The 21,512-nt window shown below is 42.0% G+C and overlaps 1 protein-coding gene across 8 annotated transcripts in view; it reads right to left on the bottom strand.

Annotated features, from left to right (window-relative positions):
• Alpk2 (alpha kinase 2) overlaps positions 1-21,512 on the bottom strand; it is a 170,240-nt gene that overhangs the window by 19,124 nt on the left and 129,604 nt on the right. For 6 of the 8 annotated variants that reach the window (XM_087192049.1, XM_087192050.1, XM_021239234.2 and 3 more), the window contains 6 exons: positions 17,843-17,990; positions 12,584-12,711; positions 12,449-12,484; positions 6,050-6,324; positions 4,010-4,098; positions 1,582-1,799 (listed from right to left, as the gene is read on the bottom strand). In XM_087192049.1, the coding sequence (XP_087048175.1) occupies positions 1,582-1,799; positions 4,010-4,098; positions 6,050-6,324; positions 12,449-12,484; positions 12,584-12,711; positions 17,843-17,990 (894 nt within the window). Of the gene's footprint in view, positions 1-1,581; positions 1,800-4,009; positions 4,099-6,049; positions 6,325-12,448; positions 12,485-12,583; positions 12,712-17,842; positions 17,991-21,512 lie in introns of those variants that run through there. The other 2 variants (XM_021239237.2, XM_087192063.1) reach the window with 2 other exon arrangements.

Genomic DNA, 21,512 nt, shown 5'->3' with positions numbered 1-21,512 from the left:
AATATTATCTTTGGAGTATTATTATGAAGATTCAATAGAAAAAACGAGTACATACAAAAACCAATGAAACCTAAGTAGTCTGTAGTCCAGTTAATTATATTGTGCCAATGTCAAGCTCTTGGTTTTAATAATGGGATCTAGTTATGTAAGATTAGTTATCATTAGGCAAAGCTGGGTGAAAGGGACCATGAGGACTTCTCGGTATATTTTTAAAAATTTTTATAAGTCGATAATTACTTCAGAATAGGGAACATTTTATTATGTGGTGCTGCTGCAGCAAACATTTTACTATCTCATTTAATTCTCACTGCAACCTCATGCCCAAAGTACTGAAGCACTGAGTCATTTACCCAAAGGCTGACCCCCAGGGAGTAGCAAGGCAGTCCTGCTCTTCCACACCATGCCATACCTAAAGCTTAGCATCCTTGTATGTGACCAGCATTTCTTTGCCCAAGGACTTCCTCGGCTCATTCTTTGTCCAGCTTAGCTTGCCCACGTGGCTGGTGGCAAGTGCAGGGGAGTCAAAGCCCCTGCCATAAGCAGCCTTCAGCTGGTGGTCCTGGAGGTTAGGGGTAGACACCCCAGCTCCCTCACTCCATGGTGGGTGATTCTGGGAAATGTTCTCCACACAGGCCCCCACAGAGTTAGCCCCACTGCCCACATCAATAATTGGCTATGGATTTGTGTTCCCTGTTGGCTGCCTGCCCTTCTTTAGCTGTATTTCTTTGCTCCCCTACCTCTGTTTCCTAGGACTCCCTCCCAAACGAGCTATTTGTTCTTAAATACAGTGGTCCTCTGGTCCTCTCACACCAACTATGCATTCTGGAACCTCAGATCCCACCAAAATGTTAACAAAAATTGTATCTGTATTCAACATGTACAGATTAATTTTGTCATCATCCCCTAAATAATACACTGTAACAACTACTTACATAGCATCTATACTGTATGAGGTATTACAAGTAATCTACAGATGATTTAAAGGATTTGTGCAAATTACATGCAAATACCACATCCTCATATAAAAGGGACTTGAGCATCCAAGGATTTGGGGAACGAGTGGATACCAAGTGATAACTGTACTTGTCTCAGGGCTATCCTGGCAGAACCCTAATCATGGCAATCCCTCTTCATGCAAGAATCGGCTTTCCTAAAATATCTCAGGCACATTGGAAGTATGCTATGAATTCATGGGGGAGCTTAAAACCTAGAGCATTCTAAAGACCCTTTCATGTATTAAGAATGAAATATGATTTATCTTTTGGTATATGTGGGTTCTCATATGTGCTTCTGAGTTTGTGCCTGTTGAGGATAGAACAACAAAGCTTCTTTCTGGTTACTTTTCATAATGGGAAGGGATTATTGGCACGAGTATTAAAACACACTTTATTATTCCATCTAGTCATCTCAGGTTCCTTGCCAAACTTGTTTCTGATGAGACATTAGTAATGCCTTACTCAGGTAAAGGTGCTGTAAGGTATACAGCAGACCTCTCCTTCTCCTCCCCTTCTTTCCTCTCTCCCCTAAGAATACCCCAGACCCTCAGTATCCCTGAAGCCCAGGACTATCTGTTCTCCTCACCCTGCATGTCTGTGACCAGGAGGCAGCCACTGGTTTTCTGGTATACCCAGTGCTGGAAGGTACAACATTTCTGACCAGCCTCTGATTCTTTTCTCAAGAAGTTTATTTCCTTCCCATCTCTGATGGAATACTTCACAAATTCTCCAATTAGCTCCTCTTCCACTGTTGCATATGGGATGGTGTTCTCAGGCCGATGGATAAGAAAAATAGGAATGATCCTGGCAGAGAGGAGAACATGGGCACATGTCAAGTTCTCAAATGTGAAGAACAGTTTCTAGAGCATTCTATCCTCACCTTCAAAATTAATACCTGGGCTCTTGGGTTCCATTAGATTTCTTTTTTGCCACACTAGTGATTGAACCTAGGGCCCTGCACATGCTTATACGAGTGCCCTACCACTGAGCTACACCCTCAGGCCATCTATTAGATAAGACTAAAAATTCCCCCCAATCATTATTTAATGAATAAGATCCACTTCTGGTTTTGTTTCCACAGTTGGTTAGAACTTCCTCCTTGGGATCAACGCCAATTGTTTGTGAGTGAATGTCTTGATTATAGTCCTATCCTAATAGCCCATTGGTCAATGACCATAATACATCCATACGTCCGTACAGCTTCCCCTTCACCCATCGATTCATCTGTTCATCTTCCTTTCAACAAATGTTCCTGCAGTGGCCTCTAAGGGTTAGACACTCTTCCACAAAGAGCTGTAAAGAAAACAGGTGCTTGTTCTTCTAGATCTTGAATGAAGAAGACAGAAACAAGCAAGTGCTCTGCTTGGAGGGAAGATAAGGCAGTGGAGAGGAAATCTCCACAAGATGGGGAATAAGCTGCCATTTAATTTAGGAAGGTCAGAGAAGTCTTTGCTAATTAATAAAGGACAAACGAGTAGAGACCTATGGGAAGAGAGGAGAAAGTCACGAGGCTATCTAAGGCAAGAATATTCCAGGTGGAAGGAAAAGCAAATGTTAAGGGCTCTGGGCCTTAAAGCATTCTTTCTGATTTTAGGATGAAAGCTCTGTGTCTTGCTAAAGAAATTTCAAATAACAGCTGGACAGGACTGGGCAAATTGGGGGAAGTGGCTCTGCTCCATACCCCTAAATACAGCCTGGCCACCAAGCTCTCATCTGTTGTGCTTCATTTTTGCAAGATTCAGGGGATGCTCTGAGAAGACCCTCTGGTCAACGGCCCTTCCATCAAGCAAAATGGTTCAGTCTGTCTGGGTTAGTAATTCTGCAGCCTTTGTGGTGAAGAAACCGCAGAAGCAAGGGCTAAGCATTATTCAGGTTCTTAACTAGCCTGGTCTCTGCCCAGTGGGATGTTATTTGCATAGAAAATGTGACTCCATTGATATTCATGAATTCAAAAGCAGAAGCTAGGGAGTGTGGAGTGTTTTCTTTTGCAGATCCCAGCCAAGAGAGAACTGCTCCAGGCTGTTTCATTGCCTGAAAGTAAACGTGGGGGTGGCATAGGGGTCCAGAGCCTCAGGGCCTTCTCTCTAGGAGCAACTGCTTCAACAAAATGGTTTTCAGAGAAGGCTGGAAAAGTGCAAGGCTGGCTCTGTGCGTGTGTGTGTGTGTGTGTGTGTGTAAGCATGTGCGTGTAAGCATGTGCGTGTGTGCACTTGTGTGCATGCTCCCTCCTATAGTGGAATCCTTTGCGTTAGGTTTTCTGAACATGGAGTCTGGCCCTGATGTCCTTCTGAGGACACTTACCACTTCGTATGTTATCATCATCCATGTGGTCACAAATTATTCCATGGTAAGGACAGGAAAGTGGGTTTTTTGATAGAAAAAAATGTCCGAGTCTATCTTTAGGGCAGTGGCCTATTTCCTGAGATGCTGCTGAAGCCCTTTAAGCTCCTACCCCCAACTTGCCTGGGCCCTTTCCAAGTTCCTAGATTAATCTTGAAATTTGTAATTTTGTGTTTTTATTTAAAAGTATCCCAATAAAACTCATCTCTGAAGGATTCCAGAAAGTGGGTACTATGTCCCAGATCACCCAATCCACTCTTCCCTGTCATGCCACCATGTCTTATTTTCATCATAGGGCTAATTGTATTGGGATAGTCTCTTACTGCCTTATATTTGTTTATTATTTAAATAATGTAATACTCATAAAAGTAGATACTTTTCTATTTAGCATGGCAGATACATTTATTGAATGAATTAATCCATTCATCATCCATCCATCCATCCACATATACATTGATTCATAGAGTATTTATCAGGAATCTCTCTGTGTGCCTCTGGAGACCAAACACGAACCCAACAGCAGTCATGTGAGCCCTCATGCAGCTTACAGACAGAGAGACCAAATGAAATGCTTCACCTAATGGTCCTTCTCACCCTCTCACTCCCCAACTCCAGGTCTTTTAAGTCCCAACAAGTCAGATGCGGTTAACACAAGGCAGGACAAAAACACTTACTCCGGTACTTCTCCGAAGCCTTCCAGAGGCTGTGCTTCAGCAGCATAGATCTTGGCATAGTGTCTGGCAGTATTTTGAACATAGCATTCCTATAGCACCCAAATACACGGGAAAGCCAAGGGATTAGAAGAATTCAGAGTATTGCCCAATAAGACTATTTAGAAGATTTTCCAATATAGGTCAAGCCAATGGATTCCCAAAGCCCATCCCTTGGTTGAAGTCAGAGAGGCAACATTTTTTTTCCTTTGCAGTAGTGGGGAATCAAACCCAGGGCCTTGGGCACACTGGGCAAGTGTTCTACCACTGAGGCACACTTCCAGCTCCTGAAGCAACAATTACTGCAACTTAGAGTTGGCCAACTACAGAGGACTCTGAGAAGTGAGGACTATCTAGGCCAAGGTCAAGTGGTCTGTAGACTCAGGTGTCCCTGGACTACAGACTTCCCACACTGTTTTGGTACCAGGGATTGAACTCCGGTCCTTGGGCTTGTGCAGCAGATGGCGAAACCACTGACAGCGAAACCACCGAGCTAAATCCCCTGCCCAGACATTCCAATTAATTGGTCGCTAAGTGAGGAATTGTATATAGTATGTACACTACATATTCATAACAAAGAAATGGTCAAAGAAAACTCCAACTTCATGACTATGCTTTTATTGGCATGGCTCTTACATGCAGTACTGTAATGTATAACAACATAAAACAGTAGTACTGTACTGTACAGTACAATCAGCAAAAATTCCAGTATTGTACTGTAGAAGAAGACACCTTAAAGCCAAAGCACTTTGTTCCTAAGTCGTTAAACAGGTTGGTTTTTAAACGAGGAATATCTGCATACCATTTCTAGAACTAGCATGGCTTAGGGACTGGCCCCTGGGTGTGTCAGATAATATGTTTGCAGCCCTTCTGGGTTTCCTGTGAGGTTCTCACTTTGATTCCTTTTCAAAGATAACTTGAGTAGAAAATGACGAACACCTTGAAAAAATTTTTAGTTTAGGGAAAGCTCCTATTGTGTGGGGCCTTTCTGAGTGGGAGTGTAGATTCCAGGAGATTTTTTTTTTTTTTTTATGACTGGATCATACTTGAAATGGGAGGAAAACTCAGTGAAAGAAAGGAGAAGGGTAGATTTAGAAGAGAAAGGAAGATAATGGAGTCCAAACCTACACTCAGAGAAAAGGGGCTGCCCTCATCAGCATATGGTCTCGCTTGACATCCCACGTCTGACAGAATCATGGAGTTAGTGCTTGATGGTACCCCTGAGAGTCATCTAAGTTCAACCTACTAATTTTGTAGGTAAAAATTAGAAAAAGGCACATAGTCTGTAAAAGAGTTAGACCCAACTTCCCTAGCAGCTAATCCAGGGCCAGAGTCAACATGTGGTCAAGGGGAAGGGGAGGCAGGCAGAGAAGCAAACCCTTTTCCTCCCTTCTTGTCCCCTCCCACCCTCTCTCCTCCCCTCTATTCTCCAGTTCTGGGACTCAGTAACAGAGAGAGGTGAGAACTTAGCTAGAGACTGGGGTCAATTTCTCATCATGGTTTAAGACTAATGTTAAACCAAACTCAGGAAAGCAGGAAACAAGTCAGTGTGACCCTTCTGAGTGTACTCACTGCAATACCCTCCACAAATATCAAACAAAACACACAAGGTGGTACTAATTTTATCTGTCATTGGCGACCCTTGAGGGTCCTGGCATCTAACATCACTTAGAACCCCTACCTTCCATATCATTCTATGTCCAAGCAGATTCAAAACCTGAAGGGCCTCATGGGGCTTCCTAGGGAAAGAAATGATCACACTCCAGGTCCCAACCGGTGAGGTATCTCCAGGCTTTGGCTGAGTCCCAACTGGCTGGCATGAAGCTAAGAACTGAATCTTGAGGACTTAGAAGTGACTTCCAGCATTCAGCCTGAATCCACACCCCAAAAGAAGAAAATCAGCCTTTTGGAGACGCCCCCCTCAACCCCATATCTGATCTTCACATCATGTTACTGTGGGTATCTCTCACACCCAGGGGTGTGCCTTTGAGCACACAGACCCACCTGGGCAGCAAGCTTGTAGTTCCTTTGAATGAGCTCATCATTGTTTCTGGTCCCGTGGGCTACAGTGTTGTGCACCTTGAGCACGCAGGCGTGGCCGGGCTGGAAGACAGGTGTGAGGCCCTGCATCACGGTGCTGCGAAAGGCCTTGCGGTGCACGCCTTCGCCAAAGTGCAGCTCCTCCGTGGCAATCTGCCCACGCAGGCGGCCCCCAAAGTAGCTGTCATTGAGGAAGTCTTCTCTGAAGATGAGCTGGCTGAACTCAATCTCTTCACATCCTAAAACATAATACAGCTATGGTTCAATAGCATATTTCCCAGTCCTGGTCCTTGGTTAACTGGTGTCCTCATATAAGGACAAGGACAAGACTGACCTGCAGAACTAACAGGGAGAAACTACACTTAACCCAGCAAAGCCATAGCTAAGAGAAGATGGGCCAGGCAAGTAGGATGTGGCAAGATCAGTCTGAAGTCCTGGTAGGTCACTCACATGGGGAGATCAGTCAGAGCAAAACTGTGCATACTGGGGAAAATATCAGACCTGAAAAATAGGAGCAAAACCATGCAGAGTAACTAGAAGCAAGGGGAAAGGTGGTTAAAATGCAGAAGAAGGACCAGAGACCTATTCTGATAGCATCATCTTTTGTGTGTGTGCAACTCTGTAACTATACTAAAAACAATTTAGTTGTATACTTTTCATGGGTGAATAGTTTAATTTTACTTTTCTAAAAATGAATTTTATTGCTACATTTTAGATATATACAATGATCACATTCATATAGGGAATTTGTACCTGAACATGAAAAACATATCTTGATTCTTCTTTTTTTTTCCCCTTTCCCTCCCCTCCCTTCAACCCCTGTTCACCTCCTTATTTACAAAAGCTTTGTTTCCATTTTTTCCTTCTATTTTCTTTTTTCTCCTTTTCCCTTTTCTTCCTTTTCCCCTCCTCCCTTCCAAGTTCCCATTCCCATTTGAACATGTTCCTCCTATTTCATAATATTTATTATACATTTTGGTCTTTACCCTTTCAGTTTCTCACAGCAGGGAAACCATGTGATATTTGAACACATGTGCCAGATTTATTTCACTTAAGAATATGGTCTCAAGGTACATTCATTTACCTAAAAATGTCTCAAGTTTATCCTTCTTTATGGCAGAGTAATACTCCATTATATGAAGAAACCCACATCTTCTTTTCCATTTATAGGTTGATGGGCATTTGGGCTATTTCCAAGATTTAGCTACTACAAACTGTGGTGCTATAAACACGAGTGGGCATATATGGCTGTGGTATGATGCTTCTAATTCTTTTGGGAAGACATCAAGAAGGGGAATAGCTGGGTCAAATGGAACCTCTACTTTTAGTTTTTTGAGGAATTCCCATACTGATATCCACAGTGGTTGCACCAGTCTACACCCCTACCAACAGTGGAGAAGGGTTTCCTTTTCTCCACAGTCCCACTAGCATTTGTTACTGGTTAATTTCTTGATAGTGGCCATTCTTTCTGGAGTGAGATGAAATCTCAGTGTTTTTGTTTGTTTGTTTGTTTGTTTTGGTACCAGAGATCTAACTTGGGACTTTGCAGTTGTGAGGCAGATGGCTGCACCACTGAGCTAAATCCCCAGCCCAGTGGTGTTTTAATTTACATCTCTCGAATGACCAGTGATATTGAACATTTTTTCACATATTTATTTGCTATTTCTATTTCTTCATCTGAGAAGTGTCTATTCATTTCGGATGCCCATTTTTGGATTTAGGTCTTTAAATTTGGGGGGGGGGCTCCTGATTTTTTGAGTTCTTTATATATATATTCTAGATATTAGTCCTTTGACCGAGGGACAGCTGAAAAATTTTTTTCCTACTCTGTGGGTTGTCTCTTCATGCTATTGGTGGGTTTTGGGGGTTTTTTGCCATACAAAAGCTTTTTAATAAGATGAGATCCCAGTTATTGATTCTTTGTGATATTTCCTGTGTGATTGCGTTTTTGTTCATAAAGTCTTTGTCTACACCAATGTCTTCAAGAGTTCTACCTATTTTATCTTCCAGCAGATTTAGTGTTTCTGTTTTGATACTTAGACCTTTGATCCATTTCAATTTTAGTTTAGTGCATGGTAAGAGATATGGGTCTAGTTTTAGTCTTTGGCATGTGACCAAGCCAGTTTTTTCAGCATCATTTATTAAAGAGTGGTAGCATCATTCATTATTACTGCTCCAGAAACCTTTTGGGGCATTTTTTCTATCTGATGTCCCATGAAATTTTAATATTACAAATATATATGTATATAAATATTTATATACACACACATATACATATATATACATATATTTTTACTTTACTTGTGCGTGCACTTAAGACACAAAAGAGTAAGATACTGCCTTCAGGGGATGATACTACCTTCACTGAAAAAGCAGTTTTGGGTAGGCAAAAACTAAAATAAAAAAGTAGGAAGAAATGCTTTTGAAGAGAAATTGAAAAAAAAGAGTAGAGTGTTTTAATTTCTTTCTAAAAACAAACACAGAATTATGCCCTGAGTTTCTTAGCAGCTGTTTTTCAGTGAGTTCATTCTACAGAGGTTTCAGATGACAATGGATTATATTACATTTTAAACTCAAGATAACCAGAGAAGACTGCTAATATATTAAGAGAAGGAAATTGATAGGCTTTCAATGAAACAAGATTGTTCAGACTTTTAAAAATACCTTCCACTGCTGACTGCTGATGAAAACTGACATCTTTCTAAATATTTAAAAGAAATAAATCAAATCATGGATCATGTGAAAATCCCACTTTATGTTTTTATATAGACTGTTAAGAGATATAGTTTTCTTTTTTTTATAAAATATTTTCAAACCATAAGCTTTAAGAGTAGCCAGACATAGTGGGGCATGCCTGTTATCCCAGCACTCTGGGAGGCTGAGTCAGGAGGATTGCAAGCTTAAGCTCAGCCTGGGCAACTTAGTGACTTAACAAGCTCCTGGCTGAAAAATAAATAAATAAATAAAAAGAGGCTGGGGATGTGGCCCAGTGTGAAGACCCTGAATTCAATTCCCAGTACAAAAAGAAAAAAAAAGAAGCAGCCTATAATATTAGCTGTTAAAATGATAAAGAGACTAAGCCTAATTTTTAAAAGTATTACCTGGTGCTTGGCCTGATTATTATCAGAAAGAAATAAGAGCTTGGTGCAGAACTTTCATAAAGAAAAACTAGGTGAAGAACTAGAAGCTATAGAAGGAAGAGAGTACTGAGAAAGAGGCTTCAAACACTGTCACCGAGGCTAGCAAAGGACTGTGGGGGACCGGAAAATGCCACCCCCAAATGTGTCACTACTAAAAGGATTGTGGAGCTGAAGGCAATTAAGAAGCAAGTGTGGCAGAGTGCTCACCTTGTATGTGTCAGGCCTTGAGTTTGATCCCCAGTACCTCATGCACACACACAATCATCAAGTGTAATTAACTAAAGGCCGAAGTTGTTTCAAGCTATATGCTTAAAAATAGACAGGGAAAAAATGTACAGTGTTACATGTGGTATAATTAACAATTCTGTCTTTAAGTCCCAAAAGAAAAGTCTACTTAACAAAGGATAAAACCATGAAAGGAAAAAAAAAAATCCTAGTTCTGTTCTCTGTCTCTGAAAAGTCTTGTGGGGAAAGAGCTGGAATTTTAGTTGAACACGCCTCCTTTTGTGGAGGAGGCATGTATACTCTCGCAGCTTTGCAGAAAGTCTGAGAGGATCTCCTGTCCATAGATGAATTTGGTAGCCATCCCTGGAATGTCACCATTAATGCATGAGCCATCTTCGTTAGAGACCTAAACCTCCCTGAAAGCAAGAGATGACAGTAAGAATTCATTATTTAGACCAAAGACTTCTCTGGGAAGAATGATTCAGATAACAGGAACACAGAGCATGAGAGGGGAGTTTCAGGAAAGACAGGAGCGTGGCAGTTCAAGTCTCAGGAGGGGAAGAAGGTGGAACTTTCTTGGGAGAATTGCAGAGCCCAGCATTACTAGGACTCGTGCTTCTGGCTGCCTCGGTAACATGATGGAGCAGTTCTGAGAGAGAACCAGGACAGACTCATTGAAACCAACCAAACGTACATATGCCAATAAATGTTGGGAGGGCAAAACATTCATCTAGGTTCTTTGCTACATCTGTAAATAGCAAACTCCAAATCTTTAGCACAAAGAGAAACTATGTGGCTACATACAACCCCCACTGCCAAAGACTGCTATGAGGTGGATAAAAAGGTAATCTATGAATACATTCATAAAATTTAATGACATCATTATGTTGGGCTACTTTGTGTTTTATTTGGCCCATCATTCACTTTGGGCTTTCCCATAAGCTTAGTTTTATCAGTTTTTAAATTAGAGATTGCTTGTAAAATGTGATTTGTTCCTCCATCCTATCGAGAATTAAATGAATAAAATGTTTAGTGAGAGAGTTATTCATATAAAAAAGATGATTAAGAGTAAATTGCAGCTTCTTCATTTGAAGGGCCAGGTATGGCCTCCCAGCCTAGTGAGTCAGTGAAACTGGGATCCCAAGTCACAGGGGGACCAAAGCTGAGTAAAGGTGATGTCGTCAGGGTACAGACCCAAATTCGATGGTTGGAGTCACTGGGCTCTAACAGTGGCACCGTTTCCATCTGGTGACCCATGGCTTATCTCCATTGGGATCTCATTCTTAACTGGTATAAACCTTGAGAAATAAATGATTTTATGCAAACCCAAATTAACAAAGTCACACCAAGTATCCGAGATGAGGATGTCAATTGATGCTAAGACCCTGATGAAACAGGAAACTTCTGAAAGTTGTTTTCTGAAGTATAAGAAGGAAAGGGATTCTTTTGCATATTTTGACTTCTGAGAATTTGGAACAGAAATGAGGCAAGGATTTTAAATCACAAGTATAATACTGAAGATAGGTGTTTAGGTATGTAGTACTTGAATGAGCCTGTGAAGAGCTTAACCTGCCTATAAATTTATTGTTTTAGATAAATATCATAATATTTGCTAGACTGTTTTGTCTTTCCTTCTTTCCCTCTTTCCTTCCTTCCTTCCCTCCCTCCTTCCTTCCTTCCTTCCCTTCCTTTCCCTTCCTTTCTCTTCTCTTTCTTTTCCTCCACTCCCCTTCCCTTCCCTTGTGCTGGGGATGGAACCTAGGGCCTTGGGCATGCTAAGCAAGCACTCTACCACTAAGTTATACACCCAGCCCTTGCTAGACCATCTCTAAATTGCAATCCCAGTTTCTTGCTTTTCATGTACCAGATATCAGTACATCATGATTACTTCTTATATGCTGTTTACACAGGGATTTCAGGAGTTTTGTTTGCTTTGAAAATCTGCACATGCAATACATCTTTAAGACACTAACTTAATTGTTTTGTTTTGGTTTTGGTACCGGGAATTGAACTCGGATCCTTGCGCTTGTGCAGGAGGCGGCAAAACCACTGAGCTAAATCCCTGGCCAACACTAACCTAATTTAACCATCAAAATGTTGTCCATATCTCCCGTAAAACTAACCACAGTTCCTAGGCTATGCTAAGTGTCAAGGTAGCATAGTGTGCGATAGGCCAGCAGTGGTATGTAGAGCTGGCTTGCTCTGGCTCTGAGAGCTGATTGTAGGCACTTTTCTCACCTCCACAATCTGTTATCAGGTTGGTAGATTGAAATTGGTCATGCAAAGAATGTTTATACCATAGAAATGGGAAAACCATATATTTAGGCCTCACTAAGCCCTAGGGAGCACACTACATAGGGGTGGATCTGAGCCAGAGTAGATGGGTGAGTACTTTCCCTAGGAGGGAATACATAGCAAGCATGGATTTCACCAAGCTGTGGGAAACTCAATGGGTAGCCCAAGGGTGGCACCAGTGTTCAGGAGCAGCTGCTGTTAGGCCGTTGCGACACCAGATGTGCCAAAAGAAAGCACAAAGACCCATGTTTCATTTAATCAAAATGCAAGCAAATGGGGTTATACTCCAGACTCTTGGTGCTCTCTGCTCAGCTTGCCACAGGAATTGAAGAAACAAAACATGCTGTTTAAGGGCCAGAGGCTGGGAAACTCCACGAAGCCGGGTTGAATGCAAGTCTGACGCTTCAGGGAAAAGCCAAATGCAAGCTCCCCTCCGAACATTTCCAATAACTACACCACTGCAGTCTACCTTCTTTCATAAATCATACACTTCTGGGTATTTGCAGCCTACAGAAATGAAAATAGGGAGGATGGCCCTTTCAATCACATGGAAATGGCTCCTGAATTGTCACGTATTTCTCCAGCCATTTCTGAGCCCTCCCCTCGCTGGCTAGCAGAGTCCATGGGAACGGTGTGTAACCACTCATTCAACAGCTTTGAGGGGAGCCCATTTTCCCTGAGCGGCCAGCTAACTTTGGCTTACCTTTAATATCCAGGTGGCTGGAGAGCTGCTCGAGAACTAGAAGAAGACAAAGAAGAGACTGGAGTCAGCACAGCTGTCCATCTGACCTGGGGAAGGCTAGGGGTTTTCACCTGAAACCCAGAAGCTGAGGTTTACCTTCAGCTGTCAGGTTAAACTCAGCAGTCACTTTGCCAAAACTGTTCTTGATGCAGCAGTAATAGAGACCCTGGTCCTTCTGACTGGCTTGAACGATGGCCAAAGACACGGCAGAGTTGTCCCCTGCGCTGTAATGGGGGACATCAATATTCACACACTTTGTCATTCTAATTTGCATTTTCCTAATACCCTGAAGGAAAAAGAAGCTAATGTTTCCTTGCCCTCATGTTTTCAGCCAATGGGCTGGCTAAAGAACAAGATGCTGGTAAACTGCCTAAGTAAATTGTTCATCCATAGGGTAGGATCATTGTAATTTGGTTTAATGTCCTCACTCCAACATCTGATATGAAAGCACAGAAACTTTCTGGAGGTTTAACTGCCATCAGCAGAGGCAAGGATGGGAACTGTAAATCCTGAGGCTGTCAGTAACATATCTGTTAAGAATTCCCCTCAATTATGCTGCTAATCGAGGTGTCCTATGCTTGAAAGAAATCTGTTAACTCTAACCCAAACTGAAACTCAGATACAATAAGGATGCTTGAAACAAAAGAATGCTTTGCTTTACTGATGACCCTTTTAAGTAGTATACTCCCTTAGTGCATACCACCTATCCATCTACCCACTCAGTTTTCCTAGGTCTCAGCCCCTGTACTATGGATATAGAAACTAGTGGTGGTGGTAATGGTGGGTAATGGGGATGATGACAGCTAATGTGTATCGAGCACTTGGTGTGTAGCAGGCATTGTGCTAAAATCACTAAAGGGTCTATTTTATGTCATCCTCAGAAAAACCTAGCGAGAGAAGTACAATTACTATCCTCAGTTCATAGACAAGGAAACTAAAAGCCAAAAACTTAAACAAATGATCTTGACCTCACTAAGATACCTCCCTAAGTAAATTATGATTCCTCCCTCAAGTCTGGGATAGTCTGAATGAGGATTATAGCCACAATCTTTATTCCAAAGTCTCAAACAAAAACCTTTGTAGAAAAAATGATATTTAAAGAGTGTTTTAATTTTGTTCTATATAATGAATTTTGTTAAACACTCATCAATATTTTCTATGTGTGTTCAGTGTACATTTCAATCTGGGTTCAGTTAGAGTATCTTGAATTTGTCTCAGTTGTATGTTCAACAAAAGTATTCATTATCAGTTGGCTTTTCAATAGACTTCAAGTCTGATTTATACATGCCTCTTCTGGAATACACCCATGGCTTCAAACAAGGGCCACTAAATCATAGTGCTCCCTCCACTGAAGTGGCCCCTGGGCATATCCAGAATGTATGGTTATGACCGGATGTAAAAGAGTCCTGTTCTAAGTGGGAGATTGTCTGGCAGGACAATAAAGCTGCATTAGTGGGCGAAGATTATGAAATGTCCTCCAGGGCTCTACAGATCAGCACAACACTGCTCGGCATTGCAGTGGGTGCTCAAGATGCCTGTAGAAGGCCGGGGCTGAACTGGAAGGATTGTCCCTAGAGCATTTTCCTTGCTGCCTGGCAATTCTCTCATACTTGGCCCACAACCATGAAGACCACTGCCTTACCCTGTCTGTATCAGTCACTTGCACATAATTTAGAAAAATGACCAACACCCACAACTTAAAGGAGGAGTTTATTTGGCTCTTCCAGTGGGCTCAGTTCCAAGTTAGCTGGCTCCAAGATAGAAACAGCATGGTGGAAGGACATGCTCCCATGGCAGCCAGCAAGCAGAGAAAGCAAGAAGAGGAGCCAGAAACAAGAATCTACCCTTTTAGGTTACACCCTGTTGACTTGCCTCTTCTGATCAAGTCCACCTTCAAACGGCACAGTACGCTCTGAACTCATCAACAGACTGACTAATCCACTGATGAGTATAGCACCCCCATGATCCAATCACCTTCCAAACACAAGAGACTTCTGGGGTTGGGGGGGATTTTACACCTAAACCATAGTACCCTTGCTTCCACCCAAGGTTTTCCTCTGGGAGGAATGAGTGAGGAGCGAAAGGCCCTGGATTCCAATTCTGAGGCTGTCGTTGGGCATGTTACTTAGTCTTCCACTCTCAGCTTCCTTGTATGTGGCACTGGGAAGAGCAGGATCACGTGTTAGATGTGTTGTGAGGAGTAATGACACCAGATATGTGAAGATTTAGCAAAGGACCTCTCATCTTGTGAGTGGTCATGCGCCACTAGTGTGGGAGCAGTAGCATTGCTAGGATTTTGTCATGAAAGAAATCACCTCTTCATATCCCAAAGAAGACTGCTATGTGCTCAGTACTGGGGGATTTCATGATGGGGGAGGGTACCACGAGCCTTGCCATTAAGGGGCATCTAATCTGGGAGGTGACGGATAAACAGAAAATGGCAATAAATGTGAGAAGCAACTTGTACCTTTTGAACAAAGACAGGAAAGCTAAGTTTCATATCCTGTTACCCTGGAAGGAATGAATATTTTTACATTTAGGGGAAATATGACCAAATGCTGACAGGGCAGAACAGGAGTGGAAATTAGTTGTGAAGAAGTACGCAAAAGAAGCCTGTGCCTAGAGTGTAATCAAAAGAGTTAACTTTGCTAGAGGGAGAGGGGCCCAATCTGGAGACTTCTGAGAGAGCCCAGCACCCATTACCAGTCCTAAGGAGCCAGGGGCACTTGGCAGCACCCAATGCATACAATCCAGGCTGGGCTGAGAAGTCCTTCCTGAGGCTGCTCAGTGAGATCCTGTCTTCAGCAGCAGCCAGCCCATCATTTGCTAGTTATCCAGCAGGAATGGCGTGACCTGTGCTCCAAGACCTTGCTCAGTGGCCAGCCAGCTCACTCCATGTGGACTCTTTCCAAAGCCCAGGGCCCTCAGAAGTGCCCCTCTCCCCAGAGTGGAGAGAGGGAACCAGGGGTACTGGAGGGCACCAGCTGGAGATCTCCATGGAGCCAGGACAAATCACTGCTATCCAAACAAGAAGAATATGCCTCTACTCTGTTCTTCTCAGTTTCCTCAAAGTCTACTAGTATTGCCTTGGGCCACAGAAAAGTTTTCTGACAACTAATTTCCAAACTAGCTTGATAAGTATCCAAACATTGGATAAAGGGAAAGAATGATTGCATGTCCTTTGTAGGTCACTGTTTATCCATCTCACCTGAGGATTAATTAGTTACAGGAGACTGCTCCTGTGCTTGACTTTGCTATTTATCATTTACACAGAACCCCTGCAGCTACTCTTCAGTGATGAGTTAATGTGTAGCTTTCTGTGCAGTAGAAAAGATGACCTCCGAGGTTTATGATCTGTCTAACATTGACCACTTTTATAGCTATTTAAAAATGTAGTTCTGCATTCCTTTGTGATTGACTATATAAGTTTCTCAAATGTTCATTTGAGCAGCTTCACCATCTTACTGGTTTTCTCATTATTTGATGAATGCAAGACCTTTGCTACATGCTCGTATTACACTTCAGAGCTTTCACCTCTTTGAAAATTAAGCTTTGATAAGGGTTATTGTTTGGATGTTCACTGTCCCCCAAAAAGTCCCCAGAGTGGTGCTTTTTAGGAAGGTACTGTAGACTGTTAGGAGGAGGGGCCTAGTGGGAGGTCCTTAGGTCACCGAAGGCACCCCTCAAAGGGGATCAAGGGGCAGGCCCCTTTCTTTTGTTTCCTAGCCATGAGGTAAGCAGCTTTCTTGGCCACATGCTCCTCCTCATTGCCTTCCAGCACCCCAACCAGAGGCTCAAAGCAGTGGATTCACATGATTCTGGACTGACATCTCCAACACTGTGAGTCAAATAAACCTTTTCTCTTTATAAGCTAATTGTCTCGGGCATTTCCTTATAGTAAAGCAAGTTAACACAAGGTGGTGAAATATTTCATGGAGGAGCATGTAAAAAGAAGTAGTGATGAGAGAAATTATCTAATATTTGAAAAAATGTAAATGATCTCTCAATATGCCAAGGATTTATGACTCCCAAACAGAAAGGAAATGGGTTCAACTAAGCTACTGACAATAAGAAATGAAACAAACATCACAAAGAATTTAAAGACCTTTAAACCTCACTAGTGACATATACTCCCTAGGGAGAGGTTAAGTTTCTATAAATATGCCTCAAATAGAAAAAGAATCTGGAAAATTCAAATGCCAAGTCTGGGCTTAGAGTAAGGCTGGTTAATTGAAAAATGCTGAAAAATCTGGTTAATTATTCTTGGCTGACAACTTCAGATAATAATTAGAATGAATTAATTAGTACTTTTTGATAAAGCTCTAGGAAACTCATTGATTTAAAAACCGCACTACTTCTTTTCCATTTTAATTCTTTTTAAACCATACATAAGACAGGCAGGGTAATGGTGACATTTTAGGTCAAGTGGTTATTATATCAATCACAGTCCAATTAGATTTTCTGGAGTGATATTATTAGAAATGAAACTACAGCTCAAGTCTTCCAAGACTGCATTTGGGAAATAATTTCCAGACATATTGAATTAAGTTAAACAGCAGACATTATTTAATTTAATTAATAGGAAAACTCGGATTTTCTCTTTTAGTTTACTTGTGATGTGTCCCAGGAGTTGGGGAGCTGAACTGGAGCTTCCTGTGGCAGAGATAAGCTTCTGTGGGTTGAACGAATTATGCTGGTTTCCAATGAACCAGCTGATTGTTTCTAGAGTGTATCGGATGAAGCAAGAAGGTGCTTTAAAGAGCCATGAGTCAGACTTATCCCACACAAGGTCTTGGCAATGATTCTCACTCTCACCTCTCTCTCCTCTATTTCCTCTCCTGGGGTCTCCAAAACAAACAGGCCTTCCCATCTTGGGATGGTTGCTTGTCATCCTCACTAGGCATTACTTTTCTATAACTTCATGGATTGTTTTTCCTTTCAATTCACTTTCTTAGCTTTGTTTGACTTTTGTCATATTAATGGGAACTTATGAAACAGTAAAACACACCTAAGCAAAATTTATATTCCTACAGAAGACAGCTCTTTAACCTAGGAATCACAGACCCTCAGGCTAGAACATGATTTGATGTGTTTCTTCATTTTAAAACTCTAATGAAAGGTTCTATGACCTCCTAAGGACACAGAACTCAAGGCTGGCAGAACCAAGGAAAGAACCTTCCAAAGAATTCCTTGTCCAGACATCTGTGTTTCATTCTTACATTGCTTGAATACTGTGGGTGTGGAATCTCTTCAATTTGCCTTTTCACTTCCTATAACTTTTTATTTTATTTTACAACTTCACTAAGAAACAAGCAATCAACAATTGCAAAAAGCAACCAAGGGCTAATATCCCACCTTCTCTGAACTTGGGCTATTGACTTGGAATCTTTTGTCCACCAGATAGTAGAGTCTTCATGAATTTCTGCAAACTGGCAGCTCAATTTTACATTTCCAGAGTGGTCAGGGAACATCTCTGCTTGGATCTTTTTCAGTAATACTGGAGCTAGAAACAAGAGGTTTGTGGGTGAGTGCAGGCAAAAGACTTTCCCATTTCACTTCATTTCATTCTTAAAACAATCCTAAGGGACAGAGATAATACCCTGACTTTTATTTTTTTTGTACCAGGGATCAAACTCGAGACCTTGTGCTTGGAAGGCAGGCAGTGGTACCACTGAGCTAAACCCCCGGTTCCCCTAACTTATGAATCAGGAAACTGAATGTCTGAGATGAGGTGTGGCTTGCTTAAACATAAACAGTAGGAAAATGAACAATTCAGGCTAATAGAAAACTCCTGATTCTCATTACTTAAAATTCCTAGGGCAAGATCTGTAATTTTTAAAGTGAAATAGAACTTGAGAATTTTTTTTAAAGGAGTGGAGATGGGGCAGAATATGATACAAAGATTTTAATACTCGAGGAAAATAAAGATTCTTAAAAAATAATTACCAGATGATAATGGTCAAAATTAGAAACTGGAGATTCAAGAGTAGAACAAAATCTGGATTATTTAGGTAAGTCCCACAAATGTAAAAGGCAATTCAACAATAAATTATTTGTTGAATAACATTCATCCATAGCGTCGTCCCGTGAGTGTGTGTTCCACCCCCCCCACCCCCCCGTCACCAGTGTCTTTGTGAAGATGGATTGGAATGATGTCAGACATCACTCATTTGCAAAGGGACATCTACTTGAATGAAATAGGAACCATAGGAAAATGATTCTCGTAGGTTGGGCTGAGAACTTTGAATATTACCTCTTATTTTTAACCCTGATGAGAGCTTGGCTTGCTGGGCAAATGTATAATTAGACAGAGTTGCCGCTGGGTGGCAGTATAGACATTAGAACAAGACAAGAACAGCCCACTTGGCCAAACCGCCAGAACGATTTGGTAAACAAGGAAATTACTGGAGCCTAATGTCAGTTTATTACAACCCAAGTTCCATAACCACACAGCAAAGAATACATCATTACAAAACACCATGTAGTCTTCAATTAAGTATCACTATGGTAGATGTTTCCTCAAATTCCATAACTGTGAAACAGTTGATCTGTTAAGTGACTTCCTACTTCTCCTGAGTCCCAGCAGAGATTTGAAATGGTTGATCTGTTAAGTGAACTTCCCATTTCTCATGGGTCCCAGAGGAGATTAGGAAAGCAAAATGCATGTTTAAAAGCTAATTCTGTTCTTAGGATGTGATGGACAGGTTGGGTACCAAATCCCTCAACCAGAGAGTAGCTGAGACTACTAACAATATTACAGGAGCAAGTGCATCATCAGGAGCGATGGAATATACTAAATCTTTTTTTTGTGTGTGTGGTACCAGGGATTGAACTCAGGACCCTGTGCTTGCCAGGCAGTGTGGTGCCACTGAGCTATATCCCCTAATATACTAAATCTTTATTGATGGCAAACCTCATTTTGGTTCATTTGGCCCTATGGCTCCCACCCTGACTGAGATTCATCAGACACACAGCCTCAACTGCTTGGTTTAGAAATTTTGACCAAGCCCACCTCCTCCTCTGGGCCATTTCCTCATAGGTCCTTCCAACACTATGCGGTATCTGTCTTCATGGGTGACTTGGGGACAACTAAATGTTCTTAAGGATGTAGTACATGTTGAACATAAAGAACATTTGGAGGTGGAGGGAGGGGCATTAAATGGGTGCAAAACAGAATGGCAGGCTTTTGGGACTGACTCTGACAAGGGGCTTTGGAAGCTTGGGAAGGATCTTGTTTTGAGAAAGAGAAATAGAAATGCAAAAGGGAAAAGAGACTCAGGAGTGTCGCTAGGTCTGGACAAATGCAGAAGGAAAATAATGGAGATATTTTTTGGTAAATATGAAATTTTCATTGTATAAGTTTTGGATGCCAAAAATAAAGGTTACTCAGTGTTTATTTTTTCAGAACCACCCAAATCACATCCAACTACGCCAGTGATGTGGTGAAGGAGGTATTAAATTTGGGGTGCTCTGGGGAGGACAGGGTGGGTACCAGACTGCTGGGTATACACAGACAAGGTACCACCAGGGTCTGAAGCATACTACCCAGAGTGCTGATGATGAGACCCAGGTCTCATAAAAGCCACCAGCACCAGAAGGAATGCAAACTGAAATTGCTGTGGCTTACACTGGAAAAACAAAACTAAAAGCCTTAGAGTGCTTGCTGGTAAAGTAGATTCTTAAAGAATTTGGTCATAGATAAAAACCTTTAATGGACAATTAGAAGATAATAAATTAAAAAGAAAAAGCAGGTCATTGTCAAGGTTAGACCCTACAAATGCTGCTGTCCCAAATGGTAAATGCCAGAAAAAACCCTTTATTTCTTGTTACCATTGGTGTTGGGTCTTATGCATGGATTAATGCACACAGCAGATTCTTATTAGATAAATCCTCGTTGTGCTCATTACCATATGTAATTGGTGTCACCATGTAAAATAGCAAGTCCTTAATAAACTAGTAATAAACTAGTGGCCAGGCAGTCCTTTGCCAGTCAGGTAGAGGCTCTCTCAGTGGAACAGCTGACATTGCTTTGTCGTCAGAGCAGGAAGCAGGAAGCCTGAAAGGGTGGCTGCCACTGCTCCAGGCATCTACTTTCCTATCTTTCCCTGGAAAGGAAATTCCCACAGCACACCAGAGAGGCTGGCCCCAGGGACAATTCCTCCACAGCTGGAAAGGACCTACCCAGATGTGAAAAAGCCACACCTGAGACCCAGTTCACTGTTGACTCAGAGGCACTCAGGTGAGGGTTCCCTGGCTGCTCCCTTACCAGACAGCTCCCACCTTCCAGTCAGAGAGGACAGGCTGGGTGTGCAAGAACCAGCTTCTAATACTAGGTTGGCACTGTGCTAAGTCTGAAACAATGATTTTTGTCTGAAATAAGTTCTTATTTAGTGGGCATGATACTTAGCATAGAAATGGCCTCATTTTAATTTAATAGTAATAATATTTTTTATTTTTAAATTTTTATTTATTTATTTATTTTGGTACCGGGGGATCGAACTTGGGTCCTTGCACTTGTGGAACAGGCGGAGAAACCACTGAGCTAAATCCCCGGCGCAGTAATAATATTTTTTAAATGGCCAAGCACCTTTCCTATTACTTTGCATTTTTATGCTGGGATGAGTCCTATTATCAGCACATCCAGTTTTACAGGTGAGGGAAAAGAGGTTCCCAGCAGTGAAGCATAGATTTGGACTCAAGTACCTGGACTCCTAATCTATACTCAAACTCACCGTGTTGCAGCTTCCTCCCCAAGGGCCTCAAAACACCCACCAAAACCTCCACTCTGAGTCTTTGCTTCTCAGTGGTCTCCATGGCCCAGCAGAGTTGGGAACAGTCCTTCACTGCCACTGAGCTGGCCTGTCCTGGACAAGTCTTTGGTCGTCACTACTCTGGGGCCTCTGGCAGGGCCACTGCCCTCAGTAACTCCTCCATTAGTCCACATTCACTTGTACGTGCCATCCCCAACCTGTTTTTTATTTTTCCTTTGAGACAGGGTCTTGCTAAGTCTCCACATTGCCCAGGC

This window comes from Heterocephalus glaber, unplaced genomic scaffold, assembly GCF_053883595.1.
Source record: "Heterocephalus glaber isolate CG9 unplaced genomic scaffold, H.glaber_assembly_v1.0 deba00000331, whole genome shotgun sequence".
Classification (NCBI taxonomy): Eukaryota; Metazoa; Chordata; class Mammalia; order Rodentia; family Bathyergidae; genus Heterocephalus; species Heterocephalus glaber.
This window is presented reverse-complemented; position numbering and strand designations above follow the sequence as displayed.